A 27,921-nucleotide genomic window follows, 5' to 3' on the forward strand; every position below is an offset into this window, starting at 1 on the left:
CACCATCTCCTTGTAGAGGCTTTTCCTGGCCACCGAACCCCTCCTCCACCTCAGGTGCTCTTCGCTGTGTTCTCACCGTCACAAGGGCCCCTCCCCAGCCTCCACCTCTGCAACAGCTCTCGTTACACCAGCCTGCAATGCCCAGTGAGCACCTGAAAAGTGGGAACTGTATCTTCAACCTTAAATCCAGCCCCAGAGTAGTTCGGAGAATTTCGAAAATGAACAAAGGCCCTGACATCCTTCCTGTTATGGTTAGTGCTTCTGGGGTAGCTTGCCTGCCAGATCCTGCCTGAGGCAGTTCCCCAAAGTCTGGGACCTAGAAAAGGCCTAAATGCTCTCCTGAAAACCAAAAGAATTGGCTGCACCTGGACCCAGCTCCTCACTAGACAAGATGCTCAGGTAAAGTTCTTCCTCCTGTCCAGGCCTGCTGCGTGTGTCAGATGAAGGCGTGGAACTCTGAGCTCTAACCATCTACTCTTCCTAGACTGAAGAACTGAATGACAGACCAGGGGGCTTTAAAGAAGAGAAGGAAAAGTTTATTGTGTTGACCTTATTTTCATTACAGTACCAGAAATTCATTCTCAGTTCATTTCGGGCGCAGAGGGCTCTGCAGACATTTAGCACCCCAGTGCTTGCTCCACAGCAAGGGGCAGCACCCGAACCTATGGTGCATTTCATAGAACATGATTCCAGTAAAATAGAAGAGTTATAAAGGGTTTTTTAAAGTACATAGTTTCTTTAAAAATTCTAATATTTTACTTTGTTTTTCCCTGTTTACCTTATTATTACCAAAAACAAGTGACTGGAAAACATGGTACTTCATATTCTTGTCTCAAATTGTTGACCTTAGGTTACTGTATTTTGCTATTTTCATTTTAAAGAGGAATTATACCCATTTCTCTGAGGAAATCTAAAAGGTGACAAGTAAGGCGATGCATAAATTACAGGTGGGATGAAGGCCCTGGTTCATACCCTAACTCATGTCCTACTTAAATCTGCCACATTTGGCCTCTGTGCTGTGAGGTAATTGGAAAGGGCTCAGGAGATGGCCTCACTTCTGGACTACCTCTGAAGCTGATTTCCTGATTTGTTTTTTAAAAACTGTCAGCACTCATGACACCCTGACAGGGAGAGATCCTCCAGTCAGTGCACGGACTCATCGCCACCCAGAAGAGTCATTTCTGCATTAGGTTGAGAGCTCAAAGACCAAATAATAAAAGAGGAACTGGTATCCTCCAGATACTCTGAAATGGCAATGACAACCTGAGTTAACGATGTCTACATTTGGTGAACTCTGTCAGGTTAAAGATCTTTCCTCACTATGTCAAGACTGAGAAAACAGGAATTTAAATTAAAAAGTTTATCCCACCAGACTAGACACTTAACAGCAATATTCAAGTTGATTAACCCACAAAAATGTCCCCATAAAATATTTAAAAAACTAATTATTAAAATTACACAATGGAATATAAATTTAAATAACTTTGCACACAATGCACCCTCCATTTGTTGTTACCAAGAGAACTCTTCCATTACATAGCTTTACAAAAACTTTAATATTTCCATGAAATTTGATACGACAGTAGTAACATCATTTTATTCAGAGAAACACACTAGATGTTCCCTTGGAACTCTGGCGTTGAATCATTTCTTTTAACCATTCATGACAATTGTAGGGGGAAAAAAACTGCTTTCAAGTATCTAAATTCACGCATGAAGCAGGTGTGGGGAAGGGGAACCGTACTTGTTTTGAGGGTGGTCTCTGGCCAGCTCCAGGTCGCAGTGCAGTATGGTGTAACTCCCAGCCAAGGGGATGGGTTTTCCTTCCTCCCAGTCTCTTCTGGAAGCTGCACTGCTGTCCCTGGCCATCAGGGCCTCTGCAACCAGATAATCGTTGTTTACTCCATCAGAATCTTAAGAAGGTTCGTAATAGGAAGTCGTGAGGACAGCAGAGGAAATTAAGCTCCATTCTTGGAACTGCTTCTTAATGTTTATAAAACCTTTGCTCTCTCCAGAGAGCTGAGTTCACAAAATACATGGGCTTACCAGATGTGTATGCAATCTGAAATGCATTGTGAGCGATTCAACACTTTATCAATTGTATGGAAAACTAACACACCATCATCCTCAATGTGCTACGTACAGAGGACAATTTTAAAACAAAACACAGGCATGTCCCCACAGCCCCAACAGCAGATTGTGTTACACGCATTTTGACCTCAATCAAATATCACTGTTCACAGAACATAAAAGGTCACACTGTTGCATTTCATTCTGACATGTTATGTTATTTCATATCACTCTGGCACTGATTAAGACAAGTTTTCTATTATGGCATGATGAAAGAAAAAAATTCATTACATATACATGATGGTTAAAAACAACACACTGTGAACAATCTCCAGAAGCTTCAACTTTTCAGTGAAATCAATTCATGTTTCTTAGAAAAAAAATCTACCAATCTTTTCAGTCACAATTTGCTTTCACACAGTAGAAACAGCAGACAAAGCTGACCAAGACCAAATTTTTATGGCAGCATCATTTCCTAGGGTGCTAGAGATTCGTTTTGGAAGATCTTATGCCACATGAACCAAGAATTCCTGGCATGAGGAGGAGGGTCTGAGGCCATCTCAGAAGCAGGCTGGGTCTTCCATATTTAGAGACTTAAATCCAGGGTGGTAAGGGGCAATGAGAATACACGCTGAACAGAGAATAGATTTTACACTGCACCTTCCTCATACAGAATATGCATGAGAGACCAGGCATAAAGAGGTGGAAAGGTGCCCTGTTCCATGACCCAGGGGAACCAGCATTTAGAAAGCATATTCCAGTGACTTTATAGTTATTTCCTGCTCAATATCCCAGAAAATAAACTGGAAAAAAGCACCACTGTGCCCACAGTTTATAGACACAAGTGGTGGCGACAGCAGCTTCTCGGAAGACTTAATTAAACCTCAGATGAAGCTGAGCAAATGTTTTCATCCTCATTGATTCTATCCCTTTAGCTGCTCTGACCAGTAGAGGAGCAGTGTTGGGGGGTGGGGGTAGGGGGATAGATCACACTACCGCCTTTGTCAACAGCAACAACTCTAAGGGACCTTTTTAGTCTTGGATCAATTTATCTACAAGTCCCTCCTCCCCAGTTTTTACAAAAGCAAACTCAAAAGCTCCTTCAGACTTACAGACTCCTGAACTAATGCTTGCATATGAATATGGAAAAAAATTAATTACTTGATATTTGTCCTAAGACCCTGGAAGGAGTCCATGGAGTGCTCTGCAGCTGTAGCTTGCAGCCTGGGCAGACAGGGAGCAGGACCTGCAGTCTCACACAACCGAAGACTCCTCTGGGTGCCTCCCAGCACTGCCCACCCAGCAGCAAAGGCTGCTGCGCAAGGGCTGTTCCGGGTTGCTAAGGACACAAAAAGCCATGACTCATGAGTCCAACTTACTTCAAGAAGCAACTCTGTAGAGTCAGAACGAGGGGAACGCTGGCAATGTCTGCTGGCTTAAACTAAAAGAACTACAGAACGGTGTATTTAGAAAAACATGAGTTACACAATCAAAATCTCTCCTGGTCTCAGATCTGGGAGTCTTTTGTAGAAAAAAGACAAAGCCAACTTCCCCTGGGTCTGAGAGACAAAAATTCTGCAGAGAAGCAGCGGGTAAATGATGTGGTGACCTTCCTGAGGGAGTTCTGAACCCCTCAAGGTGGATCACGAGAAGGGCTTACTATGGCTGTATCCAGTACGGAAATAACAGACTTCCTGTAAGAAAGTGGGAAGAGAAAGCAAAGACTTTTGCAAATACAAAAATTGCTTACAAAACAATTACTTAAAAAGTTCACTGGGGCTGGACGCAGAATAAGAATAATGTCTTCATTTCATATTAGTCACAATGGTTCTGAAGGTTTATAAAAAAGAAAGGCCAATTTCTGGTTTTCCTCATGACCCCTTCCCCAACATTCCAGAGCCCTCCTACTGCTGCTATTTTCCCTACCCTCACCCCAACCCACCCCCTCCTCCCCTCGTCCTCTCCCCAAATTAATTTGCCCCGAGCTCAGCCTGAAGACACATGACTGTTCATTGGGTTTCAATTTAACAATGAACCTGATGCTGGGGAACGGCACAGGAGCCCACTGGCGCAAACCCGGAAAGGCTCGCATAGGCGCCGCCCCATGCACTATCCGCCCGGAAGGGTGGCCCCGGCTGCAGACCGGAGCTCCGCCGCCCCTCCCCGTGGACTGAGGTAAGGAGGACCCGACGGCTGACGGCTCCGGCTAGTGGCCTCTTAAGACACTGCAGCACATGTGGGCTTGTTGATCTTCCAGTTGCTTTTGCCATCTTCTCTTCTGGTGAGAGGCCTGCTCTTCATTGAGTCCCCCAAAGATCAGTTTCTTGTCTTCCTCTGAGGTTCGAATCTAGTAGAAAGCCTTAACTCCAGAGATCCAGAGCTGCCAGCGTGCGGGAGTCAGGATGAACAGGGCGGCACGCCCAGTCGGTTCATCAGCAGTTGTATAGACAAATTGGAAAAAACTAGCATTTAATATAAAAAGTGTTTTTCAAATGGTGTAATTTCCTATCCTCCTCTGGAGATCATAATTCCTCATGTGTCTGAGGTCCTATGGAAAAGGAGAGCAAGTGGAGAAAAAATGGATCACTATCAAGTTATAAAGTACAGACTGGGCATATTCTGCTATTGAAACCTATTATTTGTGCCCCACCTCCACTGTACCTCTCTTTTTAAATTTTTAGGAGCTTTGGTTTAATGTGTGTCATATTTTGAAAGCAAAAACAAATAATACATTTTCATTTTCAAGAACACTGAAACTAACTGTATACCCCTACTCCCTCTAAATTGTTTTCACAAGTACAATATTTACTTCTAGTAAAAATGCACATATATTTAGTCAGGATTCTTCTTTTTCACTTAATAACGTATACATTTTCCTCTATAGCAGTGTAATTTACCATTTTCTAGTCTTGGGTGTTTAAACTGTTTTCCAATGCCTTTAAAAAAATAAATGATATTAAATAAATTTCTCCATGTATATAACTTCTTTATTGTATTGAATTATTTCTTCCAAGGTAAATTCTCAAGAGAGGAATTATTGAGGATATAAAATTTTAATGAATCCTGATGATTGATTTACTGCCTTTTAACAAGGATTTTTCTAATGCACACAGCTTCAACAAGATTCACCCAGAAGAGTTTCACCACCATCTTCCCCAACAAATGGCATAATCACCAAAAGTTAAAGCGTTAGTTGATCAGTCATGTCCAACTCTTTATGACCCTGTGGTCTGCAGCCTACCAGGTTCCTAGGTCCCTGGCATTCTCCAGGCAAGAACGGTGGAGCGGGCAGCCATTCCCTTCTCCAAGTTATCTTCCTGACCTAGGGATCGAACCTGGGTCTCCTACATTACAGGTAGATTTTTTAACACCTGAGCCACCAGAGAAACCTGGCATTACCAGCATGTACACTCTTTTCTACATAGTAATAGTAATGCTGCTGCTGCATCACTTCAGTCATGTCCAACCCCAGAGACGGCAGCCCACCAGGCTCCCCCATCCCTGGGATTCTCCAGGCAAGAGTACTGGAGTGGGGTGCCATTTCCTTCTCCAATGCATGGAAGTGAAAAGTGAAAGTGAAGTCACTCAGTTGTGTCCGACTCCTAGCAACTCCACGAACTGCAGCCCACCAGGCCCCTCCGTCCATGGGATTCTCCAGGCAAGAGTACTGGAGTGGGGTGCCATTGCCTTCTCTGAATAGTAATGCTAGAGTCCTTTAATTTGATTACTGTTTCTTCAAATTTATTTATTATTTGTGTCTTTTATCTTATTTAAACAGTATGTCTACATTCTTTACACATTTATTTATGAAAATCTTTATGTTTTACTGATGAATTTAATTATTTTTATGGTGAATTTCCAACATTTCAGCTGTGATTTTAATATCATGGCATAGTCTTCAGGATATTTAGGTGAAACACTCAAGATCCATTTCTATAATTGCTTTTTTAGAATTAGTTTTGAGCTGAATAAATTAAAATCCATAGTAAATCTTATTAAAGGTTTATATAAAGTCACTTTTTGTATTCTAACAATTTTTTAGACTGGCTACCACTCAAAATGTACACAAAGTAGAGAAACCAGTGTATGTCATGTATCACAAAACTCATAAACCTAAACAATAATTATCACAAAGCACTCTTTCTTCAAAAAAAGAAAGAAAACAAAAGAAGGAAGGATGGAAGGGAGGGAGGAAGAGAGGAAGAAGGATGGGAGAAAGAAAAAGAAAGAAAGAAAGACAGCAATTACATTAATAAATACTGTCTAGAAGCCCAACTGAATAAGCAAAGTGAAAAATATAGACTATCAGATGTCATGATGGAAGACTGAATAACTGATTCTTCTTGTTCTTACAAGATTCTGTTTCTGCAACAGAAATCAGACAGGCCAAGAAGTACCTACCTAAAGCCAAAGATCTGTACATACCTTCTCGGCTTGCCTCCTTTGCTGTCTTATCTCTATATAGTGCTCCCATTTCCTTCTCCTCCTGAAAGCGATGCTGTAGCTGTTTGATCTCCTGATCATAGTCCTGCCACTCTGGGACAATTCGAACAGCGGCCTCCAGCTTGGGCTCTTTGGTCATTGGATTATTACACTGTGAAAATCAAAATAACGTACTTCAGCCGAGTTAAAGGAAGGGTATGCTATATAGCATTCAGAGGTGTTTCTATTCTTGGGTTACAGGTCCTAACTGGACAGAAAGAACAACGATATGAGAAGCAATGTGGTAGGGGCTATACAAAGCTTCTGCAAAGAAGTCGTGGAGCACTACTGGAAGGCAGAAAGAGGAAGTCCGTTTGGAAAAACAAGGCACAGAGTAATCTGGAAGACAAATGGTAACTTCACGGATTCTAAATAGTGAAAACAGCCTATTAGACAATAGAGGATTTGCCTCCCTGCTGAGGTTACTGTAAGAAGTCCTGCAACCCCTGAACTACATAATTACAGAGAAAGACCAAATTATCTAGCTATACATCAGACTGGACTGAATGCAGAAAGAACCAAAGACAACTTACCAAATCAATTGTTTTTGCCCTTTTCTTAGAGGCATCATCACACCACGTTTCACACCAAAGCCATTCTTGAGGGAGTGATTTAATTGGCACCTGATGGATCATGTTATTGGGCAAATCCTATTCAGTAGAGAAGATAGAACACAACAATCTGAAGTTCTAGGGGAATAAACAACAAGGTCCTACTATAGAGCACAGGGAACTATATTCAATATCTTATTATAAAACATAATGGAAAAACATGAATAAGAACATATATTATATCTGAATCACTTTGCTGTATAGCAGAAATTAACACAACACTGTAAATCAACTATGCTTCAATAAAATACAAAACAGAATATTTAGAAATAAAGTGCTAGGGGAAATTTAAATAAATGAACAGCAAATTAGCTGCTCATTACATATCACATGTCAATCACAAAATTTTAAAACAGAAAGAGTCCTTAGCAAAAACTGTAAAGTACCTACAGTATTTATTTATGGTGTTTTTAAAAACCAGTTTAGATGATCCATAAAACACCTACCCATAAGAAGCACCTGAAAAACTTTAGGCTAATACTCACAAATAGTCTGTCTTCTCCTTGGAAGGAAAGCTATGAAAAACCTAGACAGCAAATTAAAAAGCAGAGACATTGCTTTGCTGACAAAGAACCATATACATAGTTAAAGCTATGGTTTTTCCAGTAGTCATGTATGGATGTGAGAGTTGGACCATAAGGCTGAGCATTGAAGAATTGATCCTTTCAAATTGTGGTGCTGTAAAAGACTCCTGAGAGTCCCCTGGACTGCAAGGAGATCAAACCAGTCAATCCTAAAGTAAGTCAACCCAGATTATTCATTAGAAAGACTAATGCTGAAGCTGAAGCTCCAATACTTTGGCCACCTGATTCAAAGAGCCAACTCATTAAAAAAGACCCTGATTCTGGGAAAGATTTAAAGGCAAAAGGAGAAGTGGCTGGTAGCAGATGAGATGATTAGATAGCACCAATGGACATGAATTAGAGCAAACTCCAGGAGATAGTGAAGGACGGGGGAACCTGGCCTGCTGCAGTTGACAGGGTCACGAGAGTTGGACATGACCTAGCAACTAAACAACAACAGACTTCCCTTCCTGAGGGCATTTCTAAGAAAAACAGCATTGCCTTCTAAAAGCCAATCAAGCACTGAATGTGGCTCTTGTATGTCAAAGTTTTGCTTAAAGGAAGCTCTACATTCACCTTGTCAACTGAGGCTTGATCCCAGGGAGATGAAGCCCACGTGTTTTCTGTAGCCAACTGTACTCTATGCTTTGAAGCTTTTTTCTTAGGAAAACTTTTGAGTTTGACACATTAATAATAAAATGTTCTATTGTCCAAAGACACAAACAACTAATATGATCCAATAATTTCACTTATGGGTATACACACATAAGAACTGAAAGCAGGGACTCAAAGAAATGCTTGCACACCAGTGTTCATAGAGGCATTATTTACAACAGTCAAAAGATGGAAATAAGCCAAATGTCCACCAGCAGGTGAACAGCCAAACAAAATGTAGCATATACATACAATGAAATATTACTTGATCTTAACAATGGATAAACGGAGTTAATGAGTTCTAAGACAATGCTACTCAAAATGTAGTATGTGGACTTGGAGCACAGAGTTTGCTCAGAATGTAGATTCTTAGGTCCAACCCAATACCTACTAAATCAGCATGTGGAGGATTGAGGCCCAAAGATTAGTGCTTTAGTAAGTTCTTCAGATGATTTTTTTTTTATTATGCTAAAATTTGAGAAGAACTGTTCTAAGGTCTTTGCCCTGTCCAGTAGCTGGGTAAAACACTATTTAATATTAGCCTTTGCAAAGTCAGAAATACATGCTGTTACCTCTAGGCTAATCATTAAAAAATTATTTAAAACTGTATAGTTTAATAGAGGGAAACAGAATCATTAAAAACTCTCGATCATTTGGAAAGAAACTAAGGAAAAAAAAGAAACACAGGACATATGCATAAGCAAGGGGACTGTGGAAAAGCCAAACTTGTTGGTTATCAGCAGACTAATGTGCAAATTAAATGATGGTCACACCAAATGAAAAAACAAACCAATATAAGCTCTTTATAGGAAACGGAACGAAAACATAGGATTAAGAACTATTGAAAACAGAAGGATAAAAAAATACACCATGAAACACTAACTAAAAGGAAAACCAGTGTAGCTATACTAATATTAGATGAAGCACGCTTCAAGCCCCTGCCCAAAAAGCGCCAACAGAAATAATAAAAAGTTAATTTGTCAGAAATATATATGACTTCTAAGTTTTTAGGCAATGAACGATATAGTCTCTAAGTACATCAAGCAAAATTTGACAAAACTAAAGACAAGATTTCACACTATGGAAAGAGATTTTAACATAATTGCCTCAGTAACTAATAGAAAAACAGACAAAACACACATAATGTAACAGGAAAGAACAAAACCTGACTCTCTGTTGGATCTGTTTCTTTACCTTATGCTTTCTGTTGCTTCTGTTATCACTAGAGGATGCTTTCTAAATCACTAAAAGGATGCTTTCTATAGTAATACGCATACATAATGGCCTGCCTTGGGGAACCCTGTCCCTCTGCCTGAAAGTTAAACTCAGGGATTTTGTTCAGCTTAGAGAAACATGTTGATCTTGTCCACCTGTGAATGGCTGCAGGAAAGAAGAAATCAACACATCGCCTCCCAGAGGCTGGCCAAACCAGGAGATATTTTGCAAGACTTCCAGCCTCTTCACTTTACTTCCTCACCTCCAGCCTCTCTCTGTGTTATAAAAGAAACTAGCATCCAGACCCCAATAAGATAGTACTCTAGGACTCCTGTCCACCATCTTCTTGGACACCCAGCTTTCCAAATAAAGTTGCTATTCCTTGATTCAACACCTCATCTCTCAATTTACTGCCTTGTCATGCAGCAAGCAGACTGCGCTTGGACTCAGTAACAACATTATCACTAAACCTCACCTAATGGACATACAAAGAAAAGCATCACATGTAACATCTGCAGGGTATAAAACCAGATGAAATGTCTACCAAAACTGACCATATCTGGATCAAAAAGCAAAGCTCAACAAAATTTAAATGCCTAAAATCATACAGAATACTTTCTCAGACTAGAGCAACTGGGCTAGAACAAACAAACAAAAACCCAGAAAATCTCCATGTATACAGTGAAAGAAACAAGAGGGGAATTAAAACATCTGTTAATGAAGGCAGTAATGTAGGAATTGAGAAACACAAAAGATATATAGAAAACAAGAAACTGGCAGATGTAAATCCCACCTCACTAATAATTACATTAAACAGATTAAACTCTCCAGTTGAAAGCCACATGGGATGCTAGCTCACATCTTATCAATTCGATTAACAATAAGTATTACTCAAAACACAGAGCATCAGGAATCCTTGCACTGCTGATGGGAGTATAAATCAGAACTACTTTGGAAACTGTTTGGAATTATCTAATAAAGATAAAGATCCACCCATCTGATGGTTCAGCAGTTCAACTTGTAGTTGTAGACACAACTGAAATACGTGTACATATATTTGCATGTACATCAAATGTCTTGCATCAACCAAGACATGTATAACTGATCACAGCAGCATTATCCATGGAAGACAACAATGGAAAACAATCCAAGTTTACAATAAACAAAACACAGTACCATTTCATACAGCAATGTGATTGAATTTCATTAACATAATGTTAAGCAAAAGAAGTTAGACTCAAAAGAGTACACCTTGTATAATCCCACTGAGACAGGCAGACAAAAAAACAGGCAAAACTATAGTGTTTAAGGACACATGTGTAAGTAGTTACTCAACACAGAAAAGCCATGGAATGATTACCACAAAAGCTAAGATGCTGTTGCAGAAGAGGGTGGCTTTTGGGTTGGAAGAATGTTCAATTTCCTAAACTGGATGGCAGTACATGGGTGTGTGCTGTGTGGTACTTCATTGATGCATATGAATATGTATTTATATATTTTGTTTTGCACACTCTTATTTATAGGTGCTAAATATCATAATAAAGGTTGAAAAATGTTTAAAGCAGGCTTAAGCAAAACAAAGTATGTGAAACTACGTACCAAAAGCACAAACTACAATCTCACCTCTAAAAAATGTTTAGCATTAATAAATAGTGATGCAGCTAAACTTCTTAAAAAAAAACCATGGTTTTTGATATAGAAAAAAGAGAAATAACAATACTATATCCTGTGCTGTGATAGTGGGTTCCTAAAGAAGAGAAACAAACTGACCCTAGCAGGCAGAGAAACAAATTTATCAGCTTAGCTGGGCACAAAATGAGAAGATATGGCAGCGCCCTCCTTCCATCTCCCTCCCCAAACTGACATCAGGCCTATCATATTTTTTACCACTATGTCCTCTCTTAAGGGCAAATAAAAATCACACACACACCCAATAAACACAAATTCCTTTCCACTAAGAAACAAAACACTATCTCAACAGAGAGAAACGAGAAGCAAATACTATTTCATTTTCTGACACAACATTGTACACCCATCACCAAAACTGTTAACCAAAAAAAGTGGCCACTTACTTGATCAAGATTTGAAAGGCTGTTAGGATCCTGACTCAGACCTTGGTACTGGCCCCTGAGTCTGTCACCAGCTGCTATTTTCCTAAACTTCTTCAGATCCACGACATACAGTGCACTGGATAGAGAAAATCCACTTGTTATAACCATGGATTATGGCAGAAAGAGTAACCCCACTGATTAATGGAACAGATCACTAGGCTAACATTCCGGTTTCTCGTGGAAAAGGTAAGCTGAGGCTTTACAGTAGAGCTCACAGTCACTACATACCACTTCAAAGATGGCTCAGGAAGTGATTACAAAACCCATATGCTGGTACCACAAGCTCATTTTGTCACTGTTCCAAAGGAAATAATCTCTGACAAAAGAAGGTTTCTAGCAAATGTCAGCAGGTTTGATAATAAAAACCATAGTAACTGATAATCATTAGTCAAAGATATCCTGAAGATATCTTAAATGTTACAGAAGAAAAAACCAACCAAGTGTTATAGTTCCTTCGAACCAAGGGCATACAGTACAATACTTAAATCACCAACATCCCAATATTTATCTCTATACATGTTGCTTCCCACAGGTTTCCCTACTCTCCAAATCACACTTTTCCCAGAGAAGATAATATACAGAAACAACAGATGTACAACAAATACACACACCGTTTAACCTAGGAGTTTTAGGAATTAACTCTATAGGTATATTTGAAATATACAAAATTGTGTGTTTAACTGGTGGCTCAGTGGTAAAGAACCCGCCTGCCAACACAGGAGATGAGCGTTCAATCCCTGGACTGGGAAGATCCGCCAGAGAAGGAAATGGCAACCCGCCCCAGTATTCTTGCCTGGGCAATCCCATTGGTAGAGGAGCAGGCTACAGTCCGTGGGGTCTTAAGCCTCAGACACAACTTAGTGACTAAACAACAACAAATAATGTTGTATGTCATAGCAAGACCACAGTGATACATGTACTGGAATAATATGTTGATACAAAAAGGAAAAAGGTCTCTCTCTACATGTTGATGTAAGGTCTTCTAGAAACATCAAGTTTAAAAACGCAAAGCACAAAACTGTAAGTAAGGTAGGATATATTTTGTGTAAAAAAAAGAAGTCATAGTTTTTTACCTAAGAATTAAAAACTCTAGAAGGAGACACAGTAAGTAGACAGAACGGGGCAGCTTTTCACTATGTATTTTTTACGGTTCTTATTTTTGAACCACATTAACATATTACCTACCCACAATTTTAAATATGCAAAATTAATTTTAAGGAAATGAAAATCAAACCATAACATTCTTATTACCTGATATGGTACTTTCGCCCAGCTAAGTGACTGGCCCAGTACCCTGACTTCCAGAACCTGTAGCCATCCATCTCTCTGCGGCTGTCACAGAAAGGAGTATAACCATAAGGAGCACCATCCAAATTGAAATCTCTTAGCTCTTTCAAATCTGTTCGAACAATCTGAAGAAGAAAGGATCACAGTTACTTGTTTAACACCCATGCAGATAGCAGTTTCCTAAAAATACTGAGGGCAGCTCAGGGACTGATCAGTGGCACAGGCAGCAATCCCAGTTCAAGCCTGGCTTCTTCTTGATTAGGCTGACTGTCCTCTCCAGCATGTAAGATGATTAGCCTAGTGCTTGGGACACAGTACTCTAAGTATTCAAAAAAAAGCAGGAGTAAAACAGATTCACATCGTGTTGCCTCTCTGTGACTCAGTTTCTGTGTCTAAAGTGGACATCTCACAGGCTTGTTGGGAGGGTCACATGAACTCGTGTATGACAGATGGAGAACGATGCCTGGCACACAGTAAGTGCTCAGCAAGGATGAAATGTGATCGTAGAACTAGGAAAGCAGGCTCCATGTTGAGCCACTTGTGATATAAATGAGCCAGGTGGGGCAGAATTCCCAAGAGTTGGATGATTTTTGTCCAAATGACTTCTGCACACATTACATCACTTCCACTCAGATGAGGAACTCGGGTTTTAGATAGTTCAGGATAAGGGCAAAGGCTGTAGGGCAGAAGTATATTTAAACTTTTTGAGAGTGTATGCTCTAAAATTTGTATGTTCCTTTTAATTAAGTCAGCTGTCTTCCTGATAGCAGGAGGACCATCTGAAGAGTTCCATATGGTCAAGGCCAGGCACCAACCCCCTCTCTTACCCATGTCAATAACACCTAGCTTTGGGGCAAATGACTGGAGATGACAGCAAGCAGTGTTATATTAAACCGGCAAATTTTTCAATTTTAGTTTGTATATTAAATGAGTTAAATTTAAGATACAAAACTACATAAATGATGTGATCACAACTACATAAAAGAGGCACAGGAGAACAGATGAAAGGAGATACACTGAATGCAAATTTTAAAAGTGATCACATCTGGTGATACCTTTCCATATATTCTTTTTTTTTTTTCTTTTTAATTGAAGGATAATTGCTTCACAATACTGCATTGGTTTCTACCAAACATTGACATAAATCAGCCATAGGTTTACCCATGTCCCCTCCCACCTGAACATCCCTCCCACCTCCCTCCCCATCCCAACCCTCTAGGTTATTATCAGCCCCAGAATGAGTTCCCTGAGTCAGACAGCAAATCCCCACGGGCTATCTATTTTGCATACAGTAATGTATGTTTCCCTGCTACTCTCCCCAATACCCCCACCCTCCCCTCCCCCCGCCCAGCCACGTCCATAAGTCTGTTCTCAGTGTCCGTGTTGCCACTGCTGTTCTGCAAATAGACTCACATATTCTAAATAATGTAAAATAAGTGTGTATTTTTCCACAATTGGAAAGATAAAATCATTTAAAAAGGAAAAGGAACTCTAATGCCCTTAATTTGCACTGCTGAAACCCAGCCTTTGAGAGCTCACCTGATCCGCATCCACAAACAGGAACTTGTCGACAACCAGTGGGAACAGCACATCCAGGAAGAGGATCTTGTAACCCCAGATGATGCGCTGCTTCTCAGTCTGCTGGTGAAGCCACCGGGGCCACTTGTACTGGACAAGCTCATACTGAAAATTGTATTTGTCCGCCATATAAGGTATAAACTCCTATTTGCAGACACAGGGAACAAGAATAATTTACTTTGATTAAGAAAAACAAGTCAGGCAACAAACCACAATTATGGCACAAGTAAAGCACATTTACTGTATCAGCAGTCTAATGAAGGAATGTGACCCTGACTAACTTGTGACTACGTAAAGAATACATATAAACTTTCTGTCAAATCTCCATTTTTTATGATTTCTAATCACACATGAGATGACCAGAAATCTTTAAGTGAAGGCTTTTATATAACTAATTTATGTGTGTGTGTGTTTAAGGGAAATGGACTTTGTCTAAACTTGATTTCAGTAAAACATTTTTTTGAGCTTGATTTTAAGCCTTTCTCACCACTAGGTCTAATCCAGGGAATGACATGGCAAACCCAAATACTCTGAACAAGTTTGCTGCCATCAACTCTTTCAGATTCTAAATATAAGTACCCTAGGGGACCAGAAGTGAATTATTTATCTAGGAGAGATATTACTGAATATATTAAAAGTTGCTTAATACATTCTACAGAACAACAAAGAAAAAGATGCAAATAAATCAATTTGGATGACAAATACTGATAAAAACAAAGCAGAAAACTTTCTAAACTTTCCATGTGTGTTTTTGCTTTGCACAGATGATATATTACTTCCACAGATCACTGGGTACAGTTGTTCAAAACAGAACAAACCATCCTTCTCACTGGAACCAGTACTGTGCTTTCTCATTAAATGAGGACATTCATGCTTGAGAAATGTTACTTCATCAAAACAGAAGAAACAGACTCTCCTCTTATGTTATCCAAGCTTCAACCAAGTTGTAATTCTGTGCTCGGTTTTATAACAACTATTCCCCCCAAACAGACAGGGGAAAGAATAATCAACATATAATTATGCAGGTGAATTACAGTAACCTAATAAAAGGAAAAAATTTTTAAATACACAGATAAAGTAGAAGTAGTAAACAGTATATTGCACTGTATATATCCCCTTAATAAGAATGTTTTCCTTTTCAAAGCCTAAGGAACAAACCTTAAACGTGGGGGACAGATAATTCTTCAAGAACCAGAATTTCACTGGAGTCTTGGTATTCTTCAGTACTGATAGCATCATTATGCTGTCAAACAAAAGCAAACAATAATAACAATCATTCAAATCTTTTTAATCTCAACAAAATCAAAGTCAATCACTAGACTCAGTGTTCTTTATGGCAGAGCTAACTAATGGCTCAGTTAGGCAAAGAGAGACCCTGAATAGTGGAAACTGGAAACTTGCACTTATTCACTTTATAGAGTCATCACTGGATGAGAAAGAAGTACTTATTACCTATAAAAATATACCAGACTGAGAAAGGCATGTGTTCTAATTACGTTACACCTTAAAATAAACTCCTTTATGAACTGACACATTAATTACGGTACAAATGAATCCCGGAGGTTGTGTTTAATGACTACATCACTCTAAAAAGAAAGTCGGTGGAGCCTCAGCAGCTGTGTAATAACACTGCCTCTCCCAGCCGACATCGGGGACCCCGGCCAGGGAGGACAGTAGGCAGCGGGAAGGGGATGGCAAATGATCACAGCTTCAGGATCCCCTACTTGGAAAACAGAAACAAATTTTGAGTCAAGGAATTTAATTAAATTCAGTGGTTGTTAACATCTGACATTACAATTCTAGGTCAGATATATTTCTTGGCAATATGACAGCTAAACATGAGTAAAATGACATCTTGATTATCTGCTATACTAGATTTGTAGTGGAAAATTAAAAGTAAAAAAGAACCTTGGCATTAGGAAAGTCACTCTCAGGCAAAGGTGCATACTGATAGCCAAGCCCCGCTGACCGCTGATCACAAGGCGCCCCTGAGGGCTTTCCCCCTGGTGACTGCATTCACCAGCCAAGCCTGTGCCTCCCCTCCACTCTGCTGTGTGACCTCAGCCAAGTCCCGCTACCCTCCAAGTCTCAGCCTGTCTATAAAGCACAACTAAGATCCCTCCTGGCTCTAAAATCCTACAAGTCATCAGAAGGCAGGTCCATGGCCCTGTTCCACCTCTTTTCTCTATCCTTGGCAATGTTTGGTGGACAATGAAAAGCCACTCTTTATCATGTGCACACAGTAGTTTTAAAGGTTTATAACCTTATAATAGCTATACAGATTCATTTACTATATATTATATAGTCCATTTCATGAGGTTGGCCAAGTAGAAACAAATGTTAAGTATATATAATCATCTATACACAATCCTCAGAGTGCCTCAAATCCAAAGAAGTATAATGGGCAGAATCCCATAAAATGTGTATTCCCTAATGAACAATATGACAAATTCATGCATATATACTGAAATAACCAAACATGACTAACCGAAGAAATCTTTCATAGAGATGACCAGATGCAACGGAGAAAATATTAATTATGTCATCTTTGTCTTGTTTCACTTCCTCGGTCTTCTGTCCTCCTGTAAAGCCCCTACAATAAAGAAGGTAATTGCTTCAAGAATACTTGAAATGCTGGTACAGACATGTTGCCCTTTAAGGGGAGGGGAAGGAGATGGTGCTTCCCACCAGAACAAAGAGAGGGAGGCTGCCCAGAGGGCCTTGTGGAGCTTCAGAAGAAGACTGGACTAGTCCACTAGAATGCAAAACAAACAATGGAAAGTTAACTGAGCAATTACCACTCAACTCTCCAAAGAGCAGGAAAAGTCCAACAGGAGTTAGAAAGTCAGGCACAGAAGGAACTCCACTATGAGGGGACACTAGCCTCTTTCAGTAACTCAGTGGGGAACATTCATCTACTCTACACACAAGTGGATGCAAAGAGCAGAATCTGAAAAGCCCAGACAGGATTACTATATTCAAAAGAAGGGAGGGATGGCATTTATATCTCCGTTTTTCCTTAAAAACATCACTTCTTTCTGATGCCAATTTACCATTTGAAGGAGTCCCAAAATCCAGATTCATTCTCATTAGTCCCATCGCTCAGCAAGTCCTCATTCACCATGTCTGCCTTCTTCTGAACCTGCAATCAGTCACATGTGATGAATCTCACTCTCCCTACTGGGTTGAGGAGGCACTGCACTGATCTTCATGGAATGCTCACTGAATACTGACCACACTAGAGAGTGAATTCTCCTGCGAGCAGATATAACATACTCTTGAGTCCAGACACATTCAACAGAACATGAATGCTGAATTCGGTTGAATGAGTCCAGACACATTCAACAGAACTATGCTCATCGTACCACATTAAAATCTTAATGATGAGATAGCAACATCTTGTAACTAGATAATAACTGTCTCTAGTTTGAAAAACGGGCAGAGAACCTTACAGTTTAAGTAAAAACAGAAATGCATTCACCAAGCTAACTCTAGTTCTAGGCAAAGAGTACAGTGCACACACGCTCCAGCTGCCAGGAAGGAGTCATCTCACGTGACAGCCTTGTTTTAGGACTGACTGGTACAAAGAGGGGTTAGAACTTCTCGAGAGCATAGGGATCATTTTTCTGCTCAACCATGTGTGGCCTGCTTTAGATTTTAGAGTATAATGACTGTCTCATAACATCTTTTATTTGAATATAATGCACTAGGAATTTCAAAGTTCTAAGAACAGAAAGCAAAAGTGAGAAGAAATTAAATAAGGCTACCACCATTTATTATTGTTGCTGAAATTCTCATTGGCATTCTTCTCAGTTTTCAAAAAATAATGTGAACTGTGATTGTACAAACAAAGCAGTATCTATGAAAACATTTCATGTAAAATGAGACCTGCACTGCTCAATGAGATAACCCAAAAGGCGCAACCTCTCAGCTGAGGAAAGCCACAAACTTGTATTTACAAAATATGCTTTGCATTTCAAGCCGCATTGCTATAAGGCTACAGTAAAATCCCAAAGGTGAATTAGTCTTAGGTGGGTTTCTTTCCTTTCTCTTCAGCTTTACTGAGATATAACTGACAAGTAACACTGAGTAAATTCAAAGTGCAGGACATGATGGCCTGGTACAGCTCTATACTGTGAAATGATCGGGCTTCCCTAGTGGCTCAGTTGGTAAAAAATCTGCCTGCAATGCTGGATACTTGGGTTCGATCCCTGGGTCGGGAAGATCCCTTGGAGGAAATGGCAACCCACTACAGTACTCTTGCCTGCAGAATTCCATGGACAGAGGAGTGGGACAGGCTGCAGTCCATGGAATCACAAAGAGTAGGACATAACTGTGCGACTTTTTCACCATAATAACAGCACTTTTTCTGGAGTTAACACATCCCATCACCTCATATAGTTTGGAGCTGGTTTAAAGATACATATATTTATATAACAGCTACTAAAGACCAAGTTACTGCTGCTTTTATCAACTAAAATAGAGTGGCTGCCTTAATATACCAAACTTACCTTCACTTTAATAATTTTGCTCTTGAAGTTGTTGAGGACAACAACAACTTCATCAGCATCGGGTGGAGAATCTGTACCATCGTGACTTAGAAAAGAAGAAAGGAAGGCAGGTATCACAAATCGTAATTCTCAAGTTGCAGTAAATGGACTTACATCAACCTGATGTATTTTTCCACCATCTTTCATCATAAAGGAGTTTTTTCTGAACAAATTATTTTCTCACAACCTGCAGAAAACCCCTTCAAGCAACACAGAGGCACTTGTCAAAATCTCTACCCTTACATGTTGAACATGTGAACTGGTCACAGCCCAAATTTCCTTCTGGAGCCCCTCACTAAATGACCTTCCATACACTGAGAGGCTCCCAGTGCTGGCAAGAGTATGATGGCAACCCACTCCAATATTCTTGCCTAGGAAACTCCATGGACGCAGGGTCCTGACAGGCTACAGTCCACTGGGTTGCGAAGAGTCTGACGTGACTGAGTGCGCATGCACGCATTACTTTACGCATAGCAAGACATAGCTCTACTTCAGAGTTTTGTAAAGGCTTTGACTCTGTTCTTCCTGGAGGCACACAGCCAGGTCCAGGCCATGTCCTCAATCTAGCATCCATACTCTGCAGGAAGAACTAAAATAAGCTCTGTTTGCAAGCAGACAGAGCAGAGAAGAAAATTTAAAGAGAGTATTTCCTCCCTAATCAACGATAATGTCTAAAATTTCCAGTCACCAATTTTTAAGATGCTAACTATATAAAGCCATGATAAAATATGAATTCACTGAATTCATTGTCATCCAACAGAGAGCAGAGTTCATGGGCAAAGGTGAGATTCTGATAGGGAGCATGGAACATTCCAGAGCCCAGGAAGCCCAGAAGGAAGAGAGCCCTCAACTCCTAGGTGGAGAAGAGGCCCACACACCCTAGAGGGAAGAGTGGCTAGGAATACAGATGGGACGGGGTTTAGAAAGACAACAGATAAGCTCTTAATGACAGTACTAAAATTCTTTAAAACCATATTTAGGGAAAACATTTATTGGAGAAAACCCTACTATGTACAATGAAGATATAATTATAATACAAAAATCTTCTATTTTCTTGGTAAGAAATATGCAGAAATTCACATTGCTTTCATGTGTGTCAGATAAGATTCTATGAAGCTAAGACGAGGACACAACATGATGTTGTTTTCAAATAACTAATGGAAATCATTCCCAAAATGAACTGTCATGACGTCTTCTCGCATAGCTTAAGACTAATTTAAATTGTGTTAAACAGAATTTAGACCACACCTTTTTAGAAGGCAGTATAATTTTTTTAAACGAACAGGCACTTGTAGAAAACCTTAAAGCAAAAAAGCAGGCTATTGACAAACATTTCCATACTTTCTCAGACCTAAAAAGCCAAGTGCTCCCACCAAGGTTCTCAGACCAAAGCCTACCTATGTCTGGTCAATCTGCAACCCACTCAGGGTACAGAAATATACTACCCTGGGTTGAAAAGTGTGAACTGTTCTTCATTTCTTTTCTCCTTCCTAAAAATGACTCACTTTCTCATCTGCCTATGGTTTCATCACAGCTGACAGAATGATTTGGTGCTGGGACAGTTAGCACAAAAGAGTGACTGAAGCCAGACTTGATTACCTATATTGCTAATATTTATACTGCTTACTGTTCAATTATACCCCAACAATTCTTCCACATTTCATTTTCTGGAAAAGCACATACAATTACAAAGTAAATTCTAATTGCCTAACTGCCAGTGTACTATTCAATTCAAGCTGATTCATACTGCAGAATGTTCTGAAAAAATGCACCTGTATCATGTAATCCTACCTGTAGATTCTGTAAATATCTTCAGAACGTCCCTTTCTTAGTCTGAGAATCCAAGCTCCTGGGTTGGCTTTTAACTGAAAATAGCCCTAGGACCAGAAGACAAGACAAATTTTAGTTCTCTTGGAAACATCAAAATGCTGTTTCTGAGGGACAGCTATTTCTTTTTTGAAATGTCAGTCAACTTTATTTTAAATAAGATACTTAAACCAATGCAATTCTTAAAACCCACACATTAGAAACACTAGCGAAATACAGGCCTGTCAAGCCAAGAAGCCTGTCCTTCAGCTGTACTTCAGTGAAGAAGCAGTATGTAATGTGTGAATATACTTCAAATTTCCAACAAAATTAAAAAAAGAAAAAGGCTATTGGCTCATAAGCAACACATTTTCAGGAGCCAGTCTGGTTAGAGCAAAATATTCTAGCATGCTTTCTTTTAAGATGTCATGTGATTCCAATCTACAAGTTTAACTAAACTGATGATTTTTAAATTGACCAAATTCAGTCCATCATGAACTTTAATCTCACTCATGTTCAGAATGCTAATCGCTCCATCATAAAGTGTAGGGCCCAAATTAACGTGACTCAGTATCACCACCTGATGTACTGTTATTTACCAGGTTAGCCATAACAATGGTATCCACAATGACTGGCTTGGTTGAAGTTCCTAATGTAAACTGCAGTCCCCGGGGGGGCTGGCCGGTGGTGATGTCATAGCAGTGACCTTCTAGTAACAGGTACTCCAGCTCATACTCAGCAGCCACGACGCTATCCACCTGCAATATCAAAATCAAATCACCACCTGGAGACTCCTCAGCAATAAAAAGAAACAACCTAGTGATACATGCAACAACACAGATAAATCTCAAATACACTATGCAAAGTGAACGAAATCAGACAGAAAGCTATATATCATATAATCATAAACATAAAAATTTCAAGAAAAGTTAAAACTATAGTGACGAAAAGATCAGCTGCTGCCTGTGGCCTGGGGTGGAAGGAGGGGATTACCTGCAAAGGGGCATGAGAGAACTTTTTGGAGAGATGGAAATGCTCTGGTGTCTTGATTGTGCTGGTAGTTAACAAGCACACACAATTTTAGAAACTCAGGTGGGTTGGAAGGAGAGGCAGGAAAAAGGACACAGAAAAACAGTAAGGAGGTTATTCCAAAAGTACAGAGGAGAGGATAAGATGTTAATCTAGGAAGGTAGTATTGGGGAAAAAATCACATAAAATAAAATTTCTGAAAGAATGTATATATTTAAAAGCAAATAATGGAGAAGATAGGTAATTTATATGAGAAAAAGAAACAAGGCGAAACATCAGAAAAACATCTGACAAAAATGAAAATTCATCTTGGCCTTTAGAAGGCAGCTGAAAATACTGCTGTTCTAAATGCAAATATCGCAGATATATTTAATGGTTCCATAGTGGCATAAAACTAACTGCCTAAATTATTGCTAATCCCTGGCAGAAAATATGGTATAATTACAAAATCTTAGGGCAGCTTGGCTTTAGCTATTAGGTTGGCACAAAAGTAATTGTAATTTTGCACTGTTGAAATTTGTTGCTTGATATTAGAATATATTCTAAATAAATGTGGTTATATTATACATTGTTTTAATGCATATTTCTCACCTTATTTTTTTGGTAATGACTTATTATTTCCTGTTTATATTTATTTTAGATCAGGGAAATGATGTTAGACAAAAAGCAAATTCAAGCAATTTTCTTATTTGAGTTCAAAATGGGTTGTAAAGCAGTGGAGACAACTCACAACATCAACAATGCATTTGACCCAGAAACTGCTAAAGAACGTACAGTTCAGTGGTGGTTCAAGAAGTTTTACAAAGGAGACAAGAGACTTGAAGATGAGGAGCCTAGTGGCCAGCCATTGGAAGTTGACAACGACCAACTGAGAGCCACCATAGAAGCTGATCCTCTTACAGACAATGAGAAGTTGTCAAAGAACTCAGTGCCGACTATTGTACAGTCATTTGGCGTTTGAAGAAAATTGGAAAGGTGAAAAAGCTTAGTAAGTGGGTACCTCATGAATCCAAATCAAAAAACATGGTTTTGAAGTGTGCTCTTCTCTCACTCTACACAACAACAACAAATCATTTATCAATCGGATTGTGGCATGCAACAAAAAGTGGACTGTATATGACAACTGGAGATGACTAGCTCAGTGACTGGACCAAGAAGAAGCTCCAAAGTACTTCCCAAAGCCAAACTTGCACCAGAAAAGGTCATGATTACTGATTGGTGGTCTGCTACTGGGCTGATCCACTACAGCTTCCTAAATCATGGCAAAAACAATATATCTGAGAAGTATGCACAGCAAATCAATGAGATAGACTGAAAACTGGTGTGGATGTGACTGCTGATAGAAGCAAGGTCTGATGCTGTAAAGAGCAATATTGCATAGGAACCTGGAATGTTAGGTCTATGAATCAAGGCAAATTGGAAGTGGTCAAACAGGAGATGACAAGAGTGAACGTTGACATTCTAGGAATCAGCGAACTAAGATGGACTGAAATGGGTGAATTTAACTTACATGACCATTATATCTACTACTGTGGGCAGGAATCCCTCATAAGAAATGGAGTAGCCATCATGGTCAACAAAAGAGTCCGAAATGGATGCAATCTCAAAAACGACAGAATGATCTCTGTTCATTTCCAAGGCAAATCATTCGATATCACGGTAATCCAAGTCTATGCCCCGACCAGTAACAATGAAGAGGCTGAATGGTTCTATGAAGACCTACAAGACCTTTTACAACTAACACCCCAAAAAGATGTCCTTTTCATTATAGGGGACTGGAATGCAAAAGTAGGAAGTCAAGAAACACCTGGAGTAATAGGCAAATTTGGCCTTGGAGTAAAGACTGAAGCAGGAAAAAGGCTAATAGAGTTTTGTCAAGAGAACACACTGGTCATAGCAAACACTCTTTCAACAACACAAGAGAAGACTCTACACATGGACATCACCAGATGGTCTACACCGAAATCAGATTGATCATATTCTTTGCAGCCAAAGATGGAGAAGCTCTATACAGTCAGCAAAAACAAGACCAGGAGCTGACTGCAGCTCAGATCATGAACTCCTATTGCCAAATTCAGACTTAAATTGAAGAAAGTGGGGAAAACCACTAGACCATTCAGGTATGACCTAAATCAAATTCCTTTACACAGTGGAAGTGAGAAATAGATTTAAGGGACTAGATTTGAGAGACTGCCTGATGAACTATGGACAGAGGTTCATGACATTGTACAGGAGACAGGAATCAAGACCATCCTCAAGAAAAAGAAATGCAGAAAAGCAAAATGGCTGTCTGAGGAGGACTTACAAATAGCTGAGAAAAGAAGAGAAGCGAAAAGCAAAGGAGAAAAGGAAAGATATACCCATTTGAATGCAGAGTTCCAAAGAATAGCAAGGAGAGATCTTGCTATAATAGCCTTTCTCAGTGATCAATGCAAAGAAATAGAGGAAAACAATAGAATGGGAAAACTGGAGATCTCTTCAAGAAAATTAGAGATACCAAGGGAACACTTCATGCAAAGATGGGCCCAATAAAGGACAGAAATTGTAGGGACCTAACAGAAGCAGAAGAGATTAAGAAGAGGTGGCAAGAATACACAATAGAACTGTACAAAAAAGATCTTCATGACTCAGATAATCACAATGGTGCGATCACTCACCTAGAGCTAGGCATCCTGGAATGTGAAGTCAAGTGGGCCTTAGGAAGCATCACTACAAACAAAGCTAGTGGAGGTGATGGAATTCCAGTTGAGCTATTTCAAATCCTAAAAGATGATGCTGTGAAAGTGCTACACTCAATATGCCAGCAAATTTGGGAAACTCAGCAGTGGCCACAGGACTGGAAAAGGTCAGTTTTCATTCCAATCCCAAAGAAAGGCAATGCCAAAGCATACTCAAACTACTGCACAATTGCACTCATCTCACAAGCTAGTAAAGTAATGCTCAAAATTCTCCAAGCCAGGTTTCAGCAGTATGTGAACCGTGAACTTCCAGATGTTCAAGCTGCTTTTAGGAAAGGCAGAGGAACCAGAGATCAAATTGCCAACATCCACTGGATCATTGAAAAAGCAAGAGAGTTCCAGAAAAACATCCATTTCTGCTTTATTGACTATGCCAAAGCTTTTGACTCTGTGGATCACGATAAACTATGGAAAATTCTGAAAGAGATGGGAATACCAGACCACCTGACCTGCCTCTTGAAAAACCTGTATGCAGGTCAGGAAGCAACAGTTAGAAGTGGACATGCAGCAACAGACTGGTTCCAAATAGGAAAAGGAGTACGTCAAGGTTGTATATTGTCACCCTGCTTATTTAACGTATATGCAGAGTACATCATGAGAAACGCTGGGCTGGAGGAAGCACAAGCTGGAATCAAGATTTCCTGGAGAAATATCAATAACCTCAGACATGCAGATGACACCACCCTTATGGCAGAAAGTGAAGAAAAACAAAAGAGCCTCTTGATGAAAGTGAAAGAAGAGAGTTGAAAGAGAAAGAGAAAAAGTTGGCTTAAAGCTCAACATTCAGAAAACTAAGATCATGGCATCCAGTCCCATCACTTCATGGCAAACAAATGGGGAAACAGTGGAAACAGTGTCAGACTTTATTTTTGCGGGCTCCAAAATCACTGCAGATGGTGACTACAGCCATGAAATTAAAAGATGCTTACTCCTTGGAAGGAAAATTATGACCAACCTAGACAGCATATTAAAAAGCAGAGACATTACTTTGTCAACAAAGGTCTGTCTAGTCAAAGCTATGGTTTCTCCAATAGTCATGTATGGATGTGAGAGTTGGACCATAAAGAAAGCTGAGTGCCAAAGAATTGATGCTTTTGAACTGTGGTGTTGGAGAAGACTCCTGAGACTCCCATGGACTGCAAGGAGATCCAACTATTCTATCCAAAAGGAGATCAGTCCTAGGTGTTCATTGGAAGGACTAATGTTGAAGCTGAAACTCCAATACTTTGGCCACCTGACGCAAAGAGCTGCCTCATTTGAAAAGACCCTGCCTGATGCTGGGAAAGATTGAGGGCGGGAGGAGAAGGACAACAGAGGATGATAGTGTTGGATGGCATCACAGACTCGATGGACATGAGTTTGGGTATACTCCGGCAGTTGGTGATGGACAGGGAGGCGTGCTGTGGTTCATGGGGTCGCAAAGAGTCGGACATGACTGAGCGACTGAACTGAACTGAACTGAACACTGAAAACTACAATGTCTGCAGCCAGCACCGGTCAACAGAAAGGGCCTAATTCTTCTTCACAACACCACCCAACAATGTTTCAAAAGTTGAATGAATGGATTATAAGGTTTGCCTCATCTATCAAATTCACTAGATCTCTTGCCAACAAACTACCACTTCTGCAAACATATTGACAACTTTATGCATGGAAAAAGCTTCCACACCAGCGGGAGGCAGAAAATGCTTTCCATGAGTTCATCAAATCTCAAATCATGAATTTTTACGCTACAAGATTAAAAACTTATTTCTCATTGGCAAAAGCATGTTAATTGTAATGGTTCTTATTCTGATTAATAAAGATGTGTTTGAGCCTCGTTATAATGATTTAAAATTCATGGCCCAAAATCATAATTACGCTTGCACCAAACTAACAATTAAAGAGTTTCTATCCCAGGCTAGTTCAGGCTTGGTTTTATAGCCTTATCTAATGCTAATAATGGAACTATTTGAGCTTAACATGTTACTGCATTACTAAATTCCAAAAGTATAATATTAACAGCTAAGAGGGAAACCCCCACATGCTCACAAGTCTCAGGCTCTGTATTTTCAGTGGAATGTAGAGAAACTGGAGGAAGCCTAAAAAAGAGCAGCAAAAACCCTGGGAAATATGGAAGAAACTTGCTTTGCATTTGATTCTATACTTCTGTGCAATGTTCCTTAGTGCTTTTTTGTGGCCATTCTATAATTTCTTCAACAAAAGTTAGTTCCTCAAGGGCAAGAACTGTATTCTTTATTTTTTAAAAATATGGTGGATAGGATTGGGAAGGGGCAAGTGTGTACCTATGTGTACACACACACACACACACACACTCTCTTTCTGCTTCAATCAGCTTAGTACCTAAAGGATTCTTCTTCCAGTTTTAGTGTATGTGCTGCTGAAGTGAGCACAGGGATTCTTCTTTAAGAAACGAGTTATTCAACCTCACAAAAAGAAGTCTGCAAAGTCCTTTGGTAACTATGCTCAAGTTTCCAGTCTCCCAATTCCCAAGAAGACAGAACCAGAAAATAGGGTTCAACCGTGATAGGAAATATTAAGGGCAGACACAATGACAAATGTTTTAAAAAGGAAGGAGGCTCTGAGGCACTATAAACTCCCTGGAGGTAAAGACCATGTCTTTCAGTTCCTTTGTTAATATGCTCTAAGCTAGGTATAGAGTGAGGGCTGGTAAGAGACATAAGTGAAATGAAATTGAACTATTTTTGAAAATGGGTTAGGGGAAAAGGGCCAATTATCCTTAGGGACTCCAAACACAGTTATACGGAAAGAAAGAAAAAAAAAGGCAATGAAACCAAAGGCTTGTTTTTCGCAAATATCAACAAATGGCCAAACTTTTAGCTAGACTGACAAGAGAGAAAAAGAGAAGAGCCAACTTACTGAAATAAGCAAGGATAAAGGAAACACGGCTGTTAAATTTAAATTTTAGAAAATTCTATGAAAATCTGTATGCCAACAAATTAGATAACCTAGATAGAATGGATACACTCCTAAGATACACAAACTTTGAAAACTGACTCAAGACAAAACAGAAAAATCTAAACAGACCTACAGCAAGAGATTGAATCAGTAATTTAAAATTTTTCCAATGCATTAAGAAAATTATATAAAAGGCATCACATTGCAAAGAAAGAAGTAAAACTCTATTTGCAGATGACATGGTCTTGTATAGGCTTGTATACTAAGAACTACAAAACACTGTTGAAAGAAATTAAAGACCTATATAA

General features: G+C 39.6%; 1 protein-coding gene across 2 annotated transcripts in view; it reads right to left on the bottom strand.

Moving 5' to 3' along the window:
* Nucleotides 1-514: 514 nt before the first annotated feature.
* UGGT1 (UDP-glucose glycoprotein glucosyltransferase 1) overlaps nucleotides 515-27,921 on the bottom strand; it is a 111,273-nt gene continuing 83,866 nt past the window's right edge. For both annotated transcript variants that reach the window (XM_055571871.1, XM_055571869.1), the window contains 12 exons: nucleotides 21,527-21,685; nucleotides 20,913-20,998; nucleotides 19,083-19,167; nucleotides 17,625-17,713; nucleotides 17,060-17,164; nucleotides 15,730-15,814; nucleotides 14,533-14,715; nucleotides 12,958-13,118; nucleotides 11,668-11,782; nucleotides 7,086-7,202; nucleotides 6,496-6,664; nucleotides 515-4,618 (listed from right to left, as the gene is read on the bottom strand). In XM_055571871.1, coding sequence (XP_055427846.1) covers nucleotides 4,593-4,618; nucleotides 6,496-6,664; nucleotides 7,086-7,202; nucleotides 11,668-11,782; nucleotides 12,958-13,118; nucleotides 14,533-14,715; nucleotides 15,730-15,814; nucleotides 17,060-17,164; nucleotides 17,625-17,713; nucleotides 19,083-19,167; nucleotides 20,913-20,998; nucleotides 21,527-21,685 — 1,380 coding nt within the window. In that variant the 3' untranslated portion in view covers nucleotides 515-4,592. The remainder of the gene's footprint in view (nucleotides 4,619-6,495; nucleotides 6,665-7,085; nucleotides 7,203-11,667; nucleotides 11,783-12,957; nucleotides 13,119-14,532; nucleotides 14,716-15,729; nucleotides 15,815-17,059; nucleotides 17,165-17,624; nucleotides 17,714-19,082; nucleotides 19,168-20,912; nucleotides 20,999-21,526; nucleotides 21,686-27,921) is intronic.

Source organism: Bubalus kerabau, chromosome 3, assembly GCF_029407905.1.
Source record: "Bubalus kerabau isolate K-KA32 ecotype Philippines breed swamp buffalo chromosome 3, PCC_UOA_SB_1v2, whole genome shotgun sequence".
NCBI classification, from domain to species: Eukaryota; Metazoa; Chordata; class Mammalia; order Artiodactyla; family Bovidae; genus Bubalus; species Bubalus kerabau.